Below are 14969 nucleotides of genomic sequence, written 5' to 3'. Positions count from 1 at the left end.
GTTTCAACCGCATACAAAATTCCTAATCCACTCCTCACTGCCGACTACAAATTATCCTAATCACTCGAAGGGCGGATCCTAATGTGCGGTTATAGGTGTCTGTTTTGTGGAGACTTCAGGAAAAACTGCCGAACTCTTTGACCCTGATTCATGAATGTGCACTTCTTGCTGGCCCTGAGTCCCTGATTCGTCCTGATCTGCAGACTCACTAATTTCTCTCGCCCCTTCAGACACAATTTATTGTACATGACTTCGCCAGGTCCAAATTAGGCAGATCCAGTACTTACAAAGTACAAAGAGGACCTTTCCTTGCGATGCGAAGATAGATTAGACCACGGCAAACACCGCCTTCGCAACTTGGCAGTTACCTTGCTCGGGTAGTCACTATGACTTTTGCGACTGGAAACCAGCAAAGCAAGTGTGAATAGTGGTGCGACGGCGGCGGATTGATGCTTATTCTTTATGTGGCATTTTTCCCTGTCGAGTCTCAGAGTCGAATTACATAATGCGGAGATCTGCTCGATGAACTCCGAGCGGGAAAAGATCGACTTACGTTATTGCCTCAAACGCTTTGTACGAAGTTCAAAGTCTGTGCGTTCAATTTATCAAAAAGCAGAATAAGGTGAGCGTCCCAGCTGGTGACAAATATCACCTCATTGGTCACAGACGCACTCTTTTCCAACATGCGGAATTGTATCGAATGCGGGAAGCAAAGACATCTGCAGATAGCTTGTAAGACTGCTCGAGTACTCTTCGACAAGCTGAAAATCAGCGTGTCGCGTCAGCCCGTTCTCGATGGCGATCCTACATGAGTCGGCGTCTTGCTTGATGTCGCTACCAGCCTTCTCGTGGAGATCTCATGACACTGGGATAGGACGCCCTTTGATATCCGGCTTGTCCTTTGTGCGTTGATCCTTGCTACGCCAAGGGGACTCTGCAGGTTCTGATGCAACGTGACGAAGGAGGGTCGAATGATTGGTCACTCAAAGGTTGAACTCGACTGTTCAGCGTTGCCAAAAGGTGAAACTCCTGCGCTCCAACATGCTTTGTTCTTCATCCCCACGGGTATCGGCATTGCCTATTGAGAGATCATATATGACACGGCCAAATGAACGGCGCCTGCATATAAAAGAGCGAGATTTCCCGCTACTCAGTCTCCAATTCACCCTCTAGCCACACCATTTTCTCATACAAGCTCTGAAGAATCTACACTTATCTTCGCAGATGCCTTCGTCTCAATCAGATAACTCGACCTCCTCACAAGGGTCTGCGGTTGATCAGCCGACAACCACTACATCTGTGAGTTTCCACTGCAACGGGGCTATTCGGCTATCTGGGTGGCTGATGATGGCTGTTGAGAGCAAACGCTTCTAGTGAGGCCGAAAGAGCTGCCTGGGAGCATACTGCCAGGACGGCCATCCCACCTGGTTCAGCGAGCCAACACACTTCCGATGCAGGGGGAAGCGCAATCGCCGCGGACCTGGAGAAGTATTTCAAAGCGAATCCAGACATGATCGATGACAGCGGCAAGCCCAAGCTTTAGTCTTCTTCTACCTGACTCGCGCGTTCATACGTTCATACATGTTCCAAGCAATCATATTATCAGTAACTTGGTTGAGGAACGCCACTTGTGTCCATGATGAAACATGATCGTCGTCTCAGGTGGAGATTGGTGCGGGGCTCCATGCAATTGTGTTGATTTCGTTTCTTGTTTGGCTCTGTGCGCGTCCGTTGCGTTTGACATTCTCATCATGATGATACTGTAACCTGATCGCATTCGCCAACATCTGCCTATGGCTCAAGTAATCTCACGTTGAATTTCGTAAGACGAGATCGAGAGAGCTGTCAGCTTGTATCGTCGCAAAATCTGTGTGCATGACTGAAATCATCTCACCATCTCACGATGTCCCTTGGCGTCTCCCCTTCATCCTCTTCGCCCTTGACGACCCATTCACGACCCCTTCCACCAAGTCGAAAACGCAATTCCTACACGCCTTCGCCGAAAGCTACACCTCGACTTACGCCTGAGCCATCTTTCGCTCAGCAAGACGATGAATCGGCGCACGCCTCGCCCAGCATAAGGCAGCAGGACGGGACAATGGGTGGATTGAGGGAAAGAAGCGAGGAGGAATTGGTCAGGGCAAACAGGGATGAGCTGGAAGATGCCCTCAGGAATGAGTGGGAAGAAAGAGAAGGTGTGAGTCTGAAGTGAATGGCCCTCAAATGACTTCGCCTGTACGAATGTCTGATCGAGGTTTTTTAGCTGCTCCAACGATTGGAACAAGCTGAACTAGAAAGAAAAGAGCTCCTGACCCAGCAAGCAGAGTTATCCAAGGGAATGAGTGCCCTGCAAACAAGAAGTGAAGAAGCTTTCAATGAGCAGGTCAGCTAAATTTTATCGCTGTCTGCAATGCACAGCTGACAGCCAAAATCTTTGCAGAGCCGCATGGAGGCTGATCTGGAAGAACGAGATGAATTGCTTGATCGACTCAGAAAACGATTGGCCGATGCTGAAAGGCAGGCAAGAGATAGTCAGAAACGATATGTCGAGCAGGTGAGTTATAGCTGACTCTCAAGTGACGAAAGCTATATACGAGATCATGAAACGTGAATATACATTCAGTGAGCTCAGACTGGACGATGAGATAGGAACAGACCTTCGAGATTGAACGACAAGCTCTGCAAGCGCAAGAAAGCCATCTTCAACAGAAGCTCAAAACTCTTTCTTCCGCATCTTCTTCACGTCGATCAGTCACTCCGACACCGCCTGAGACGGAAAACGTGGCTTCACTGAGAGACGAATTAGCTTCTTTGAATCTCTCGCATTCCACTTTGCTGGCAAAACTGAATACTATCACCAAGGAATTACACGAGATGAAAATTGTCAACCAGGAACTAGTAGAGGAGAATGAAGGATGGGAATTTCTGATGAGGGAACGAACACTGAATGGGAAACTCCGCCAGCAAGGTGGCCTGCTCTCGGATCAACCTGAAGATGAAATTAGTATCAGTGAACCTCCACAAAGTGCTGGATCGGACCGGGATCTGGAGGAAGAGATGAGCGAACTAGCGTCTGATCTGGAGAATCAGTCGCCCATCTTCGATGATGATCATCAATTCTTCACCGATCTGGATGGCCATGAAGAGAATACCAAACGAAAAGACGATTTCCTGGCTCCCCCGAGAGCACGAAGGGGCAAGAAAAATAGGCCGGCCAGTCCCGGTGGAGAAGCGTCTGCAAGTGGGCTAGACTTGGCTAGCGAGTTGGACATGGCAGATGATAAGTCAGTTACGGGTAGAAGTATTGTTTCGGGTCGCGGCAAGAACGATGAGACTTCCGGTAAGCAGAAGTTCCAATACTATGCGTCCTTTCTCATTCTTCATGAAACGCGATTGGCCGCTGATGCTTGCTGTTCTGTACAGCTTTGAAAGCAGAATTGAAACAGCTCAAAGAATCGAACAAAGCTTTGACGTTGTACTGCTCCAAGGTGAGTCCTATCAAATCAAATTGTTTCCCCATAAACGCTGAACCCGTGGTTTTCAGATCATCGATCGAATCATCGCCCAAGAAGGATTTGAGCACGTCCTCTCGGTAGATTACAAGACTCGACGAGGAACTGCTCGCGCAACGTCAACCTCAGCCTCAACGTCTAGTCGTCCGGCGCTGAAAGATATCCTCGATGGGCCGAGAAGTATGACTACCTCGCCGATATCGGAAGAACCGCCAACAGTAATTGAGCCTGAGGCAGAACCTGTCAAGCCGAAGAAAGCTAGACCGCTCAGTCTCATGGTCCGAGCTATGACCGGCCCAGCGGAGAAATCTGTTCCTCCGCCGGCAGCTCCTGCTCCAGCCTCAACTGCGGCAGAAGACAGTAAAGCAGAGAGAAGGGTTAGTCAGCTCCTTCCCTAACACTTGAAGATCTTTGTCCCGTTGTAAACTGATGGTGAATGCTTGATACAGGCTAAAAGAGGGTTCTCATTGGATTTCCGTTCTTTGGGATTCGGTAATTCCTCATCCACACCAGCAGACTCGTCGAAGTCTTCCTTGAGACCTTTGACTTTGTCGTCGAAATCCACCTCGACTTCCGGTAGATCCACCTCAAACTCAAATTCGAATTCCAACTCGGCTCGAAAATTGGATATTCACGACGAGGACGAAGAAGATCGTAGAGAGCGACACAGGATGGAAGCTACGTTGAAACTCATGGGTATCAATCGCACCCCATCGCCCAGTATACAAGAGGAACCCGATGAAAATGGCAGCAACAGGAACAACCTTTTATCGAAAGGGAACTGGATATCATCAGGTAGAACGTCCACTTCCTCAAGACGAAGCTCAGAAACTCCCCTTGAAAGATTATCTTCTACTATAGGAACGAAAGAAGACCTGACTATACCTTTTGAAGATGTACATGATCCGCAACAGGCCATCCAAGCTCTGAGAGCGTTCGACGAGCGTGAAGCCCAGAAGAGAAAAGAAATTCAAAAGGGTAAAAGGAATAGTGCGTATACCAGTCCGCCAAAGATAGGGCATGGCAGGCGAATCAGTGTAGAGAGCAAGGAAGATCAAGATATGAGGAATAGAACAATAAGTAAATCGGAAAGTATCAATACCCTCTGGAGCATGGGCGGAGGGGATAGTAGACCGACCAGCGAGGATTTTTCGGTGCAGAGAAAGTAGAAAGTAGAAAGTAGAACGTAGAAAGACTGCAGTGTCTACACACTTTTTTCGCGAAGTGCTATCGAAGACTATGCTGCCATGCTTTGATTTATACTACGAATAACGAACATCCACGATTGATAATCATCATCTCTTGTGTACATTTTATTAGCATATCACATCATTCATACTGTATATAATGCATTTTATCATATATCCCTACATTTACGGGTACTTGTTCGTTATTGGTTCGTGATTTGGTTCATATGGGAGGAAAGTCGGGAGCAAGAAAGGGAGGGCTTCTTAGCAGATCAAGGTAAATGAGGTCAACTAGCTCGGAACCGTTGATAATAGCTTTTACATTTAGCTTCCATCGTCTCTTGATACGTTTCCGGCAGAGTATCAACGAGCTTGCCTGTAAAAGCGCAGAAATCAGTTGCCAATGCTTAGCCAGGGTGGTAGGTGCCTGTGTAATGGCATAATGGTAGCGCATAAGCTAAGACTAACCTGGATTACCGCCCCAGACTGACATCGAAGGAACGACTGTCCCCTCTGGAAGCACAGTATTGGGTAAGATCACTGCTAGATCTTTTGTGATGACGAATTTGCCCTAGGTCATGGTGAACCATCAACATCAAAAACTACGGAACATCGGGACATTGTGATAGCGAGACGAATCTAGGCGTCGATAATACAGCGGTATTGTTCTTGGCCGACTCACGATTATACAATTCTCACCAATCTCAACGCCCGATCCAATCTGTCCAGCCTCGATAATGCAATTCGGCTGAATATGGACGAAATCCGATATTCTGACTGGATAAAAAGTGAATGCTCTGTTCCACCATCCACCATGCATCATCCATCATGAGAGTTTCCCGTTAGCCAGCTTTTTCGACTTGTGAGATCGGTCAGCGGGTCACCAGTGAGACAGCTCACCCTTTATACAATTTCCCAGGTGGGCGAATGATGGACCCTTCTCCAATCAGGCAATACCTCCCCATGGAAATCACGACATGTTGACCTGCCGTCGATCTTCTCAGATCTCCTCGTAGTATAGACCCAGTTTGTATGATCGATTTACCGCCTAGGATGATGTTTGTTGCGCCTGTGATTGTAGCCTTCCTAGATACTTTGTCTAAAGCAGAGCAATGAGTCACACATTAGCTGATGTCTGGCGAATGGTTTGTATTACATGGAAGTGGGAATTCATCACTCACTCCCCGTGTCCGTCTCTATGTATGTACCCTTCTCATACGTTATAAGCGGGTCGAAAGCACCCATATTATTCTCGATGCCGATGCATAATCAGTAACTTACGCCTTGAGATGTATCGTGCAGACCAAGTATTATGATCCGTCGACGCGACTTGTGCTTCGGTCATCGCCTGTCATGACGAAATCACTCGTTTGATTATCATTTACTCTACGTGTCATCCTCCATCCGTATCACCGTATTGCTATAAGAACACAAGTGCCGAGGACACAGCCACGATGGCATCAGCTTCAGCATCGACGTCGAGAGCGGCGACTCCATTAGTGCGAACGAGCGGGCCTATACTTGTGGTCGGACAAGAGGACAGGACGACCGAAAACGTCATGGCTAGACTATCCAAGGATTTCCCAGATGGTGCGTCCCAACTCCCAACACCTTGTGTTGCAGCGGTTGTTACGGCTCACGATAATGATCTAGCGCTGATATATGTTATATAGCTGAGTCTTTGAGCCGGCACCAGCAAATACATGCGAGATTGCAGTTGGAGATTATGGACGTCAGAGAGGAAGTAGCTAGATTGAAGGGAGAATTAAAGACGGATCAAGATCCAGGCAAAATGTCGAAAATCCAAACTCAGATCAGCGTACGTCCCAGCTCATTCTCATCCCAATCACATCTCATCCCCACTTCAGAGGCATTGATACCAATAGGCTGACCAAGAGAACCTCAATTTGTAGCAATTGATGCTTCAGATCAATGTCATCCGAGAGAAAGCAGCAGAAGCAGAAGCGATCGTCAAGACCATTACCACTGATATACAGCGCCTGGACACTGCTAAAACCAACTTGACGAGCGCTATTCAGATGTTAGAGAGATGGGGTATGCTACGTATGTCGAACATCCAGTCTATCAGTATTGGATATATGGAAACCGCTGACGACGGGGCGGCTTAGGGAACGCTCATGCTCAATTGAAGGACTTATTACCTACGAAAAGGTATAAAGACATGTCACAAGCTCTATCAGTACGTGCTCGAATAACTCATTCAGTCACCTCATGCTGGCTGACCAAGGGTCACAAGTATCCTTATACTAATCATAACACATGCTTCTACCTATCTAGGCAGTCACGCATCTCCTGACTCCACTCAAACCGCTATCTGGTATTCCAGCCGTAGCCGAGATATTCAAGGCTGCCGAAGCCGATCGTAAATCTATACAAGAGAAAGTCGCAGTAGACATGGATGCCTTGTAAGCTCACCTCCACACCTATCCAATCCAATCCAGTGCAGTAAAGTTGATTGTATACCGTTATAGTTTCAAGCAGGACCCGAATAAACCTGTAGATCGAAGGACGATAGCGGAAGTGTGTCATGTGATCGATGTGCTCGGCGGTGATTTCAGGTATGTTCTTTGACGCAGACCGCCTTCGCATATTAGTTGATTGACTTGTTGAGCAGGAACCATATCATCGAACGGTATCTCCAGTTACAATTAGCCGAATATCGACGTATATTCAAGTCTACAGACGAAGTGAGTGTCCCCTTTCTCTTAGTTTAGTGTTAGAAACTAGCTAAAGTTTGACTGACATGACACAGGCAGGCCAACTGGATAATGTCCCTCGTCGATATGCCTGGTTCCGCAGAATACTGAAACATCACGATGAAGAAGATGCGAGCCTCTTTCCGCCATCTTGGGAGATGACCAGACTCCTCGTCTCGAATTTCTCAGAATACACACGGTCAGACCTCGCAAATGTCTTGGCTAAATCCACGCCTGCCGTGAATGTTCTGCTGGATGCTCTGCAAGCCACTTTGGACTTCGAGGCTGGTTTATCTAGAAGATTTGAGATGCCCGTGGGTCTGCCTTTTCAAGCTTCAAAACAAAGGGCATCCCATTTCTTCAGTGTGAAAGGCGAGCTAACGGGCAGTATCACCTTTGCAGTTTGAAGAAGTCACTGCTGGTGGCCTGACTTCCCGAAGCGGAAATGGCAGTGTCAAGTGGACCATCTCCAGTATATTCGATAATTACTTCAACGTCTACGTTGATGCTCAGGATCGGTAAGTCGCCCTTTGTGAAGGGAATCGACGCGTCAGATTGCTAAAAATGTCTATTTGCTTTCAGGGCAATTTCCGATATGTTATCGAAATATAGAGGACCTAGATCACGATCATCGATGGAAGGTGCTATGCAGACTGAATCAGATAACCCTGTACCGATCATCTTGCCGTCTTCCACCGAGTTGTTCTATTTCTACGGCCAAACATTGGAACAATGTGAAAAGTATACGAAAGGCGAGCCCATGAGGAAATTGAGTAAGGTATTTGCGAAATGGCTTAAAGTGTATTCGGGTGAGTCGTACCGCTACTCCACCAGTCAAGAAAGGCGGAGCTCATGCCGACGAGGGTCGCAGATGACGTCTTGATGGCTGGTATGAGAAAGTAAGACGACTTGAAATTCAGAAGCAGGGGGACTTGGGCTGACAGGTCAACTTAGGGAGACGGGCCGGCGGTCATTCGAAGGCAGAGAAAATTTACAAGAAGTCAGAAACGCTTGTATGATACTCAACACTGCGGAATACTGTCAGAATACTTCCTTGCAGGTACGTCCCCTAATTTAACATTAAGCTGGATTTCTGACGCTGATTTGTCTACTCTCTGTAGCTTGAGGAAAGGTTGAAAGACAAGATAGCAGAAGAGTTCAAGGAAGATATTTCATTCCAGAATGAACGAGAGACCTTCTCCACGTGAGCCAACTGCCGTTCATTCGTTGACATAGAAGCTTATAAGATTTTATACAGTGTTATCTCTTCGTGTATAAACATGATTCTACGGGAGTTGGAATCGTCATGCGAACCTGCCTTTGCAGCTATACTGAAAACACCTTGGATGCATCTTGAAAACGTGTCGGGCAGATCAGCATATATAGTCGACCTTGTGGGATCGATCAAGCAAATTGCAGAGGTGGTGAGGACTAGGGTGGAGGGCAAGAAATACATAAGGAATTTCGCCGATAAAGCTGTTGGGTGAGTGATACTTCCACTTACGACGTATCAAGCTGGGTCTTCTCGAGCTCATACATCCGATGATAGAGTGGTCATAACGAGGTTCACCCAAAGTGTGATCAAGAGTCGACCACTAAAAAAAATCGGTGCGGAGCAGGTAAGTCGCCTTTTTGAGCGTGGATGTTTCATTTAGCGGAAAGGGGCTGATCGAAGTGGAAATGCAGATTCTACTGGATGTGCAAGCTGTGAAAGCTTGTTTATTGGATTTACCTGAACCCCATCCAGAGAACTCCACCAACGTGTAAGTCTGTCGAATGCGAAGGAATGTCCAGACACGGCATTCGTCTTGAGTGCCTTTGATGCTGACGAGCTTGGTTCAATGGTTGCCAGGTACACTAAATACGTGACCAAGAACACAGGCCAATTGGAGACTATGCTGAAAGTCATCTTAGCACCTGATGATCCTCCTGAAGGTGAGTCAGATTTGCGATTCTCACTCAGATCGGTGTTTCGAGGGAAGAGGCTGACGGCTGTCTGGATCTTGATAGGCTTCGTCCAGAATTATTGCTTGTTGATAGGGGATCGATCATTTAGCAATTTCCAAAAGGTGAGTCTCAATCACTCCTCAGACATCTCACAATAGATAGAATATTCACTTCACAAACACAAATGTCTTGCCGTTGCACATCAAGACTAGATTATACTGATTTTTTATACGTTCATTCAGATACTCGATCTGAAAGGAACACCCCGTACAGACCAACAGAAACTCCTCGACATCTTCTTATCCGTAACATCCACCAACTCGGAATTATCAGACACATCTTTCCTGACGCACATCGATATGGACCCTTCTCCCTCTTCGCAGGTATCTGGCACAATGACTAATAACCCGTCTTCGTCTGGGCCTGGATCAGAGATCAACCGAATCACCTCGCCAATAAGCAGTAATGGCTTGTTTTCGCAGCATGGGAGTTCCACAGGATTACCTTCTTTGCTTCGAAGTGCCTCTGCATCGGCGGAAGGTCACGAGAGAAGTGAGACTCCGAAAGCCTTTGGGGATTTTAGGAGGTTGGTGAATTTTGCGAGGAGGGAGACTTTGGGACCGTTAGGTGGAATATAGATTTAGATGGCCTAAGCACGAAGCACGATTTGGTGTATTCGTGTTCATATTCAGATCTATCTTGTTATGCATAATGCGATGATGCTTTCGCATTAATGGTGCTAATTGACTAGTTTACAGGCTTACTACACGTTACATACACTGAAAATACAATTGCGAGACTTCAGAAGCTCTGCGTTCTGGTCTGTCTATATTTCATTCAAAGTATCAATTATGTTGTCTAGTTCTCTGATTGACTGGCTTTCAGGCTTAGGCTTTCATGTCCGGTATCGTCTCATGGTTGAGTATAGCTCGCAGATAAGGGCGCAGGGGAATTACCAGCAATCGATACTGCACGAGCACTGAATGCAGCAGGTGACAACCCCCCTCCTATCCCTCCTAATCCTGATATTCTGGGAGACGGCACGCCCACGCCTAATCCACCTAAGTTGGGAGTTTGGCCTAAACCAGCTGAAGAAGGGGACATCCCCGATGCGAGTCCAGCTAGATTGATACTCATAGGTGTCATTCCTCTCACACTTCTCGTCGTGATCGAGCCTGAGCCTGAGCCCGCTCTGCCCTGAGGTTGACTTTGATTTTGATGTTGATTGTTGGTATTGGAGGGGTTGCTGAATACACCGATTTGACTCGATATTTGGGCTTCGATATTCTTGAGCTCTTCCATCGGGTTGACCTGGCTCGTCTTGGTTTTTGAAAGTCTGTCGAGCGAGTCGAGGGATGATCGAGTGGTTTGTAGGGAATGATATAGGTTCCAATCGAACGTCTGTTTCTGGTGGGGTTTCTCGATATCTTCTGGTACTACTTCGGCGCCGTTTGCCACCTCTGCTTCTCCATTTGTATTTGTATCTGCCTCTGCCTCAGCTTCGGCTTCGGCTTCGGGAGGGAGGGAGCGCCAGACAGTGGTCGTACGTGGATTCGAAGATGGGTGGGATTCCGATAAGGTATTTAGGGTTTTCGATATTAGATAAGAAGCATTCCGCTGACAGTGACGGTGATAGCAACGACATAAAGGAGTGCGCATAATCAGCCACTTGGGCATCTCTTAGATCTTGCTGTTTCGAAAATATGCATATGGCATGGCAGAAGAGTTGAGTCCATCACACTCACCAAACGAGCTGACACGACATCGTATATCGTTGGAGACTGATATATCTTCTCGTGAAGGACGAACCAGCACCCAGTGACTCTATCTCTTCTCCCGGAAGGTTCGACCTCCCTTTTCTGAATGACGAATAAATCCGGAGGTTGAGCGTGGGATATTATGTATTCGAATCCCGACTTGAATGCATTTAGCTCTCTAAGGGATGATGCGTTATAAATCAGCTTCGAACTTCGGCTGCATTTTGCTTGAATCAGAGATAAGTTGAGCACAACGCACATCTTCTCTTCGGCATGACCATATGTAGGATTCTCGACCCTTCTTTGAGTCCGCAAAACGCTGTTATTGGACTTGGTGTCCCAGAAAGGCGAATAGGCGAAATAATCCATCCTGCGGGAAAAGTGATGTGTCAACTGCTATGCATGGGAATTTCGCCAAAAGGAGCTCACGCTAGGTCAGCATTGGCCAGAGACCTTGCTGGATTGGCCTGATGATAGCAGAGTCAGTCGGCTGCTTGCAATGCAACACCCATGTGAGCGAGTGAGCCCTCACTGCTATTGCTTCGGGCCATGACCTAAGACAGATAGATGATATCAGCTTACTGACTTGCTCGGACGACAAACCAAGAGCTTACCAGTGGATATGAGATAGGTCCTGATCTATCTCGTCACCCGGCACAGCCATATTGCTACACTTTGCGGAAAGGCAGCCGCAGTTGATCAATATACCATCAGTATGAAGTTTTCTGGAGTTGCAAACAATCGTCCTTAAAGCTCTTAACTGACACTCCGGCTATTCGAGTATTGACGGAATCGCCACGTGACGGTCAAGATACGAGGGCGGAATCCGCCGCAATGAATGGGCTCCAAATGCCACATGCTTGAAATGCCGACGGGGAAACTTTGGTTGAACGGAGAATCCCTTAGGTTTTCAACATTTTTTCATTTTCGACGTTGACCTTCACCGTACCATCCACTCACACTCACTTACCTGAATAACTTCAATTTATCAACCTCCAACCGTCCTCCTCTCTTTTCTCCATATCTAAAAGGCTAAAACCTAACAGGTGAGCTATCATCTTCCATACACATAACTCCTCATCAGAGTCCGAGCTCACCAAGTAAAGTTTCTCTATAGCCAAATCAAAAAAACAAAAATAGTCAATATGTCCGCTGAAGACGTTTTCGAGGGTGCCATCGGTATCGGTAAGTCAGCTGAGAGTGACATACCTTCAGGACAGGAAAGGCTTTCACGGAATCACGCTGATCGAACTGCTTGTACTGTAGATCTTGGTACCACCTACTCGTGTGTTGGTGTCTGGGCCAACGACCGAGTTGAGATCATTGCCAACGGTTAGTTCTAGACTTGAGGAAAATTTTGCATCAGGCAAATGTCCGGGGATACTTCAATAGACGAGTGCTGACTCTGCTTCTTGATGTCAATAGATCAAGGTAACAGAACCACCCCATCATACGTTGCTTTCACCGAAGGTGAACGATTGATCGGTGATGGTGAGTTAACGATATCGTTTGCGTCCCTTTGTATGATTGATAATTGACGGACACCATTGCTCTCTTTCTTCAGCCGCCAAGAACCAATCTGCCATGAACCCCCAAAACACCGTCTTCGACGCCAAGCGATTGATTGGTCGACGTTTCGATGACTCTGACGTCAAGAAGGACATGAAGGTGAATACAACTAATAAGTCTGGAAGCAAGGCATTAATTATGGGAACTGACAGTCTTTTTCCACCATTGTAGCACTGGCCTTTCGCCGTCATTGACAAGGACGGATCTCCTTTCGTTGAAGTTGACTACCTCAACGAGAGAAAGACCTTCTCCCCTCAAGAAATCTCCGCTATGGTTCTCACCAAGATGAAGGAGATCGCTGAAGCCAAGCTCGGTAAGACCGTCAAGAAGGCCGTTGTTACGTGAGTTCAATTGCATTCCCTCTCTTTGTTAGATCACCCGTCTGACGATATTCACAGCGTTCCTGCCTACTTCAACGATTCTCAACGTCTCGCCACCAAAGATGCCGGAACCATCGCCGGTCTCGAAGTCCTCCGAATCATCAACGAACCCACCGCTGCCGCCATCGCCTACGGTCTTGACGAGAAGACCAAGGAAGAGCGAAACGTCCTCATCTTCGATTTGGGAGGTGGTACTTTCGATGTCTCCCTTCTCTCCATCACCGGTAAGGTCTTCTCCGTAAAGGCCACCGCTGGTGACACCCACTTGGGTGGTGAAGATTTCGACAACACCCTGCTTGAGCACTTCAAGGCCGAGTTCAAGAGAAAGACCAAGCTCGATATCTCCGATGATGCCCGAGCTCTCCGAAGATTGAGATCCGCCTGTGAAAGAGCCAAGCGAACCCTTTCTTCCGTCACCCAAACCACCGTTGAAGTTGACTCTCTCTTCCAAGGTGAAGACTTCTCCGCCAACATCACCCGAGCTAGATTCGAGGAAATCAACGCTGCTGCCTTCAAGTCTACCATCGAGCCTGTTGAGAAGGTCCTCAAGGACTCTAAGATCCCTGCCGCCAAGGTTGACGACATTGTCCTCGTCGGTGGATCTACTCGAATCCCCAAAATCCAATCTCTCGTCTCTGACCTCTTCGATGGCCGACAACTCAACAAGTCCATCAACCCCGATGAGGCTGTTGCCTACGGTGCTGCCGTCCAAGCCGCCGTCCTTACCGGTCAAACCTCCGACAAGACCGCCGACCTTTTGTTGCTCGATGTTGCTCCTCTCTCTTTGGGTGTTGCTATGCAAGGTGACATCTTCGGTGTCGTTCTTCCCCGAAACACCCCTATCCCCTCCAACAAATCCCGAGTCTTCACCACCGTCGAGGATAACCAAACCACCGTCATGTTCCCTGTCTACGAAGGTGAAAGAACCCAATGTAAGGACAACAGACTTCTCGGTGAATTCGAGCTCTCCGGTATTCCCCCCATGCCAAGAGGTCAAGCCGAGTTGGTCTGTACCTTCGAGGTCGATGCCAACGGTCTGTTGAAGGTCTCTGCCCAAGACAGAGCTTCCGGCCGAAAAGCTCAAATCACCATCCAGAACTCTGTCGGTCGACTCTCTTCCGAGGAGATCCAAGCTATGATCAAGGATGCTGAGCAGTGAGTGCAACGTGCTATCGTCTTCAAAAGATCGTAAGACTGACTTGTCATTCTTTTTGCAGATTCAAGAACGCCGACAAAGACTTCTCCGCTCGACACGAAGCCAAATCTGACCTCGAAGCTTACCTCCACACCTGTGAACAATCCATCTCCGCTCCTGAACTCGCCGCTAAGATCAAGAGAGGAGCACGAGGTGCCGTCGAGTCTGAGATCGCCAAGGCTCTCGAAGTCCTCGAACAAGAAGATGCCACCGCTGATCAACTCAAGAAGGCTCAATTGGGTGTCAAGAGAGCTATGCAAAAAGCCATGGCTTCCGCTCGATAAGCGATTTACAACTACACTACACCGGATCTTTGTTTGTGTTTGTAGTTTTACAGTTCTTTCCCATATATCGCACACATATATATCTCTTCCAATCTGCATGGGTTCATTGCATTTCGAAAGACATCTTCATCTCCCTCCACCTGGCTTTAATTCATTTTGTACAGCTCGCGGGACAAAACAGAATAAAATACAAATGCGCCGAGATGAAATACATTTCCAGCTTCTACATCACAGTGCTTCGAGATATCGGTGTGTGGTGCATGATACTTCGCACAGGGATTGATCAGGCAACACAAGTGCAATACTGATTAATTGGCACAGGAAGTTTCAGGTAAACCGTTGCCACTCTTATCGGGTTGATACAGTATTATGAGGGCGGTCGTCAAGGTGACCATATATGAGACGGAAATGAACCGTGACC

The 14969-nt window shown here is 47.5% G+C and overlaps 5 protein-coding genes across 5 annotated transcripts; 3 read left to right on the top strand and 2 right to left on the bottom strand.

Annotated features, from left to right (window-relative positions):
* Positions 1-1903: 1903 nt before the first annotated feature.
* Positions 1904-4681, top strand: I303_104653 (uncharacterized protein; the record flags this gene model as incomplete). The annotated part of the gene is made up of 7 exons (XM_018407670.1): positions 1904-2197; positions 2264-2383; positions 2441-2554; positions 2650-3340; positions 3424-3488; positions 3545-3889; positions 3962-4681. The coding sequence occupies 7 exons, from the start codon at positions 1904-1906 to the stop codon at positions 4679-4681; spliced, it is 2349 nt and encodes a 782-aa protein (XP_018262881.1).
* Positions 4682-4986: 305 nt separating this feature from the next.
* On the bottom strand, positions 4987-5944 carry I303_104652 (uncharacterized protein; the record flags this gene model as incomplete). The annotated part of the gene is made up of 5 exons (XM_018407671.1): positions 4987-5075; positions 5168-5270; positions 5382-5496; positions 5600-5798; positions 5881-5944. 5 exons carry the CDS (start codon positions 5942-5944, stop codon positions 4987-4989), a joined length of 570 nt encoding a protein of 189 aa, XP_018262882.1.
* A 209-nt stretch (positions 5945-6153) lies between these two features.
* On the top strand, positions 6154-10001 carry I303_104651 (uncharacterized protein; the record flags this gene model as incomplete). The annotated part of the gene is made up of 19 exons (XM_065968999.1): positions 6154-6289; positions 6373-6518; positions 6613-6763; positions 6829-6899; positions 6998-7125; positions 7192-7278; positions 7335-7407; positions 7473-7730; positions 7819-7934; positions 7999-8225; positions 8288-8315; positions 8371-8476; positions 8538-8620; positions 8675-8899; positions 8966-9035; positions 9103-9179; positions 9269-9351; positions 9427-9485; positions 9606-10001. 19 exons carry the CDS (start codon positions 6154-6156, stop codon positions 9999-10001), a joined length of 2520 nt encoding a protein of 839 aa, XP_065825071.1.
* Positions 10002-10275: 274 nt separating this feature from the next.
* On the bottom strand, positions 10276-11784 carry I303_104650 (uncharacterized protein; the record flags this gene model as incomplete). The annotated part of the gene is made up of 6 exons (XM_018407673.2): positions 10276-10980; positions 11109-11298; positions 11380-11490; positions 11550-11587; positions 11653-11674; positions 11735-11784. 6 exons carry the CDS (start codon positions 11782-11784, stop codon positions 10276-10278), a joined length of 1116 nt encoding a protein of 371 aa, XP_018262884.2.
* A 481-nt stretch (positions 11785-12265) lies between these two features.
* Positions 12266-14548, top strand: I303_104649 (heat shock protein sks2; the record flags this gene model as incomplete). The annotated part of the gene is made up of 7 exons (XM_018407674.1): positions 12266-12305; positions 12387-12452; positions 12546-12611; positions 12685-12788; positions 12861-13030; positions 13088-14224; positions 14287-14548. 7 exons carry the CDS (start codon positions 12266-12268, stop codon positions 14546-14548), a joined length of 1845 nt encoding a protein of 614 aa, XP_018262885.1.
* Positions 14549-14969: the final 421 nt, after the last annotated feature.

The sequence above is a fragment of the Kwoniella dejecticola genome, chromosome 5 (assembly GCF_000512565.2).
Source record: "Kwoniella dejecticola CBS 10117 chromosome 5, complete sequence".
Classification (NCBI taxonomy): domain Eukaryota; kingdom Fungi; phylum Basidiomycota; class Tremellomycetes; order Tremellales; family Cryptococcaceae; genus Kwoniella; species Kwoniella dejecticola.
The sequence above is the reverse complement of the archived record's forward strand: the minus strand, read 5'-3'. Positions and strand labels throughout refer to the sequence as shown.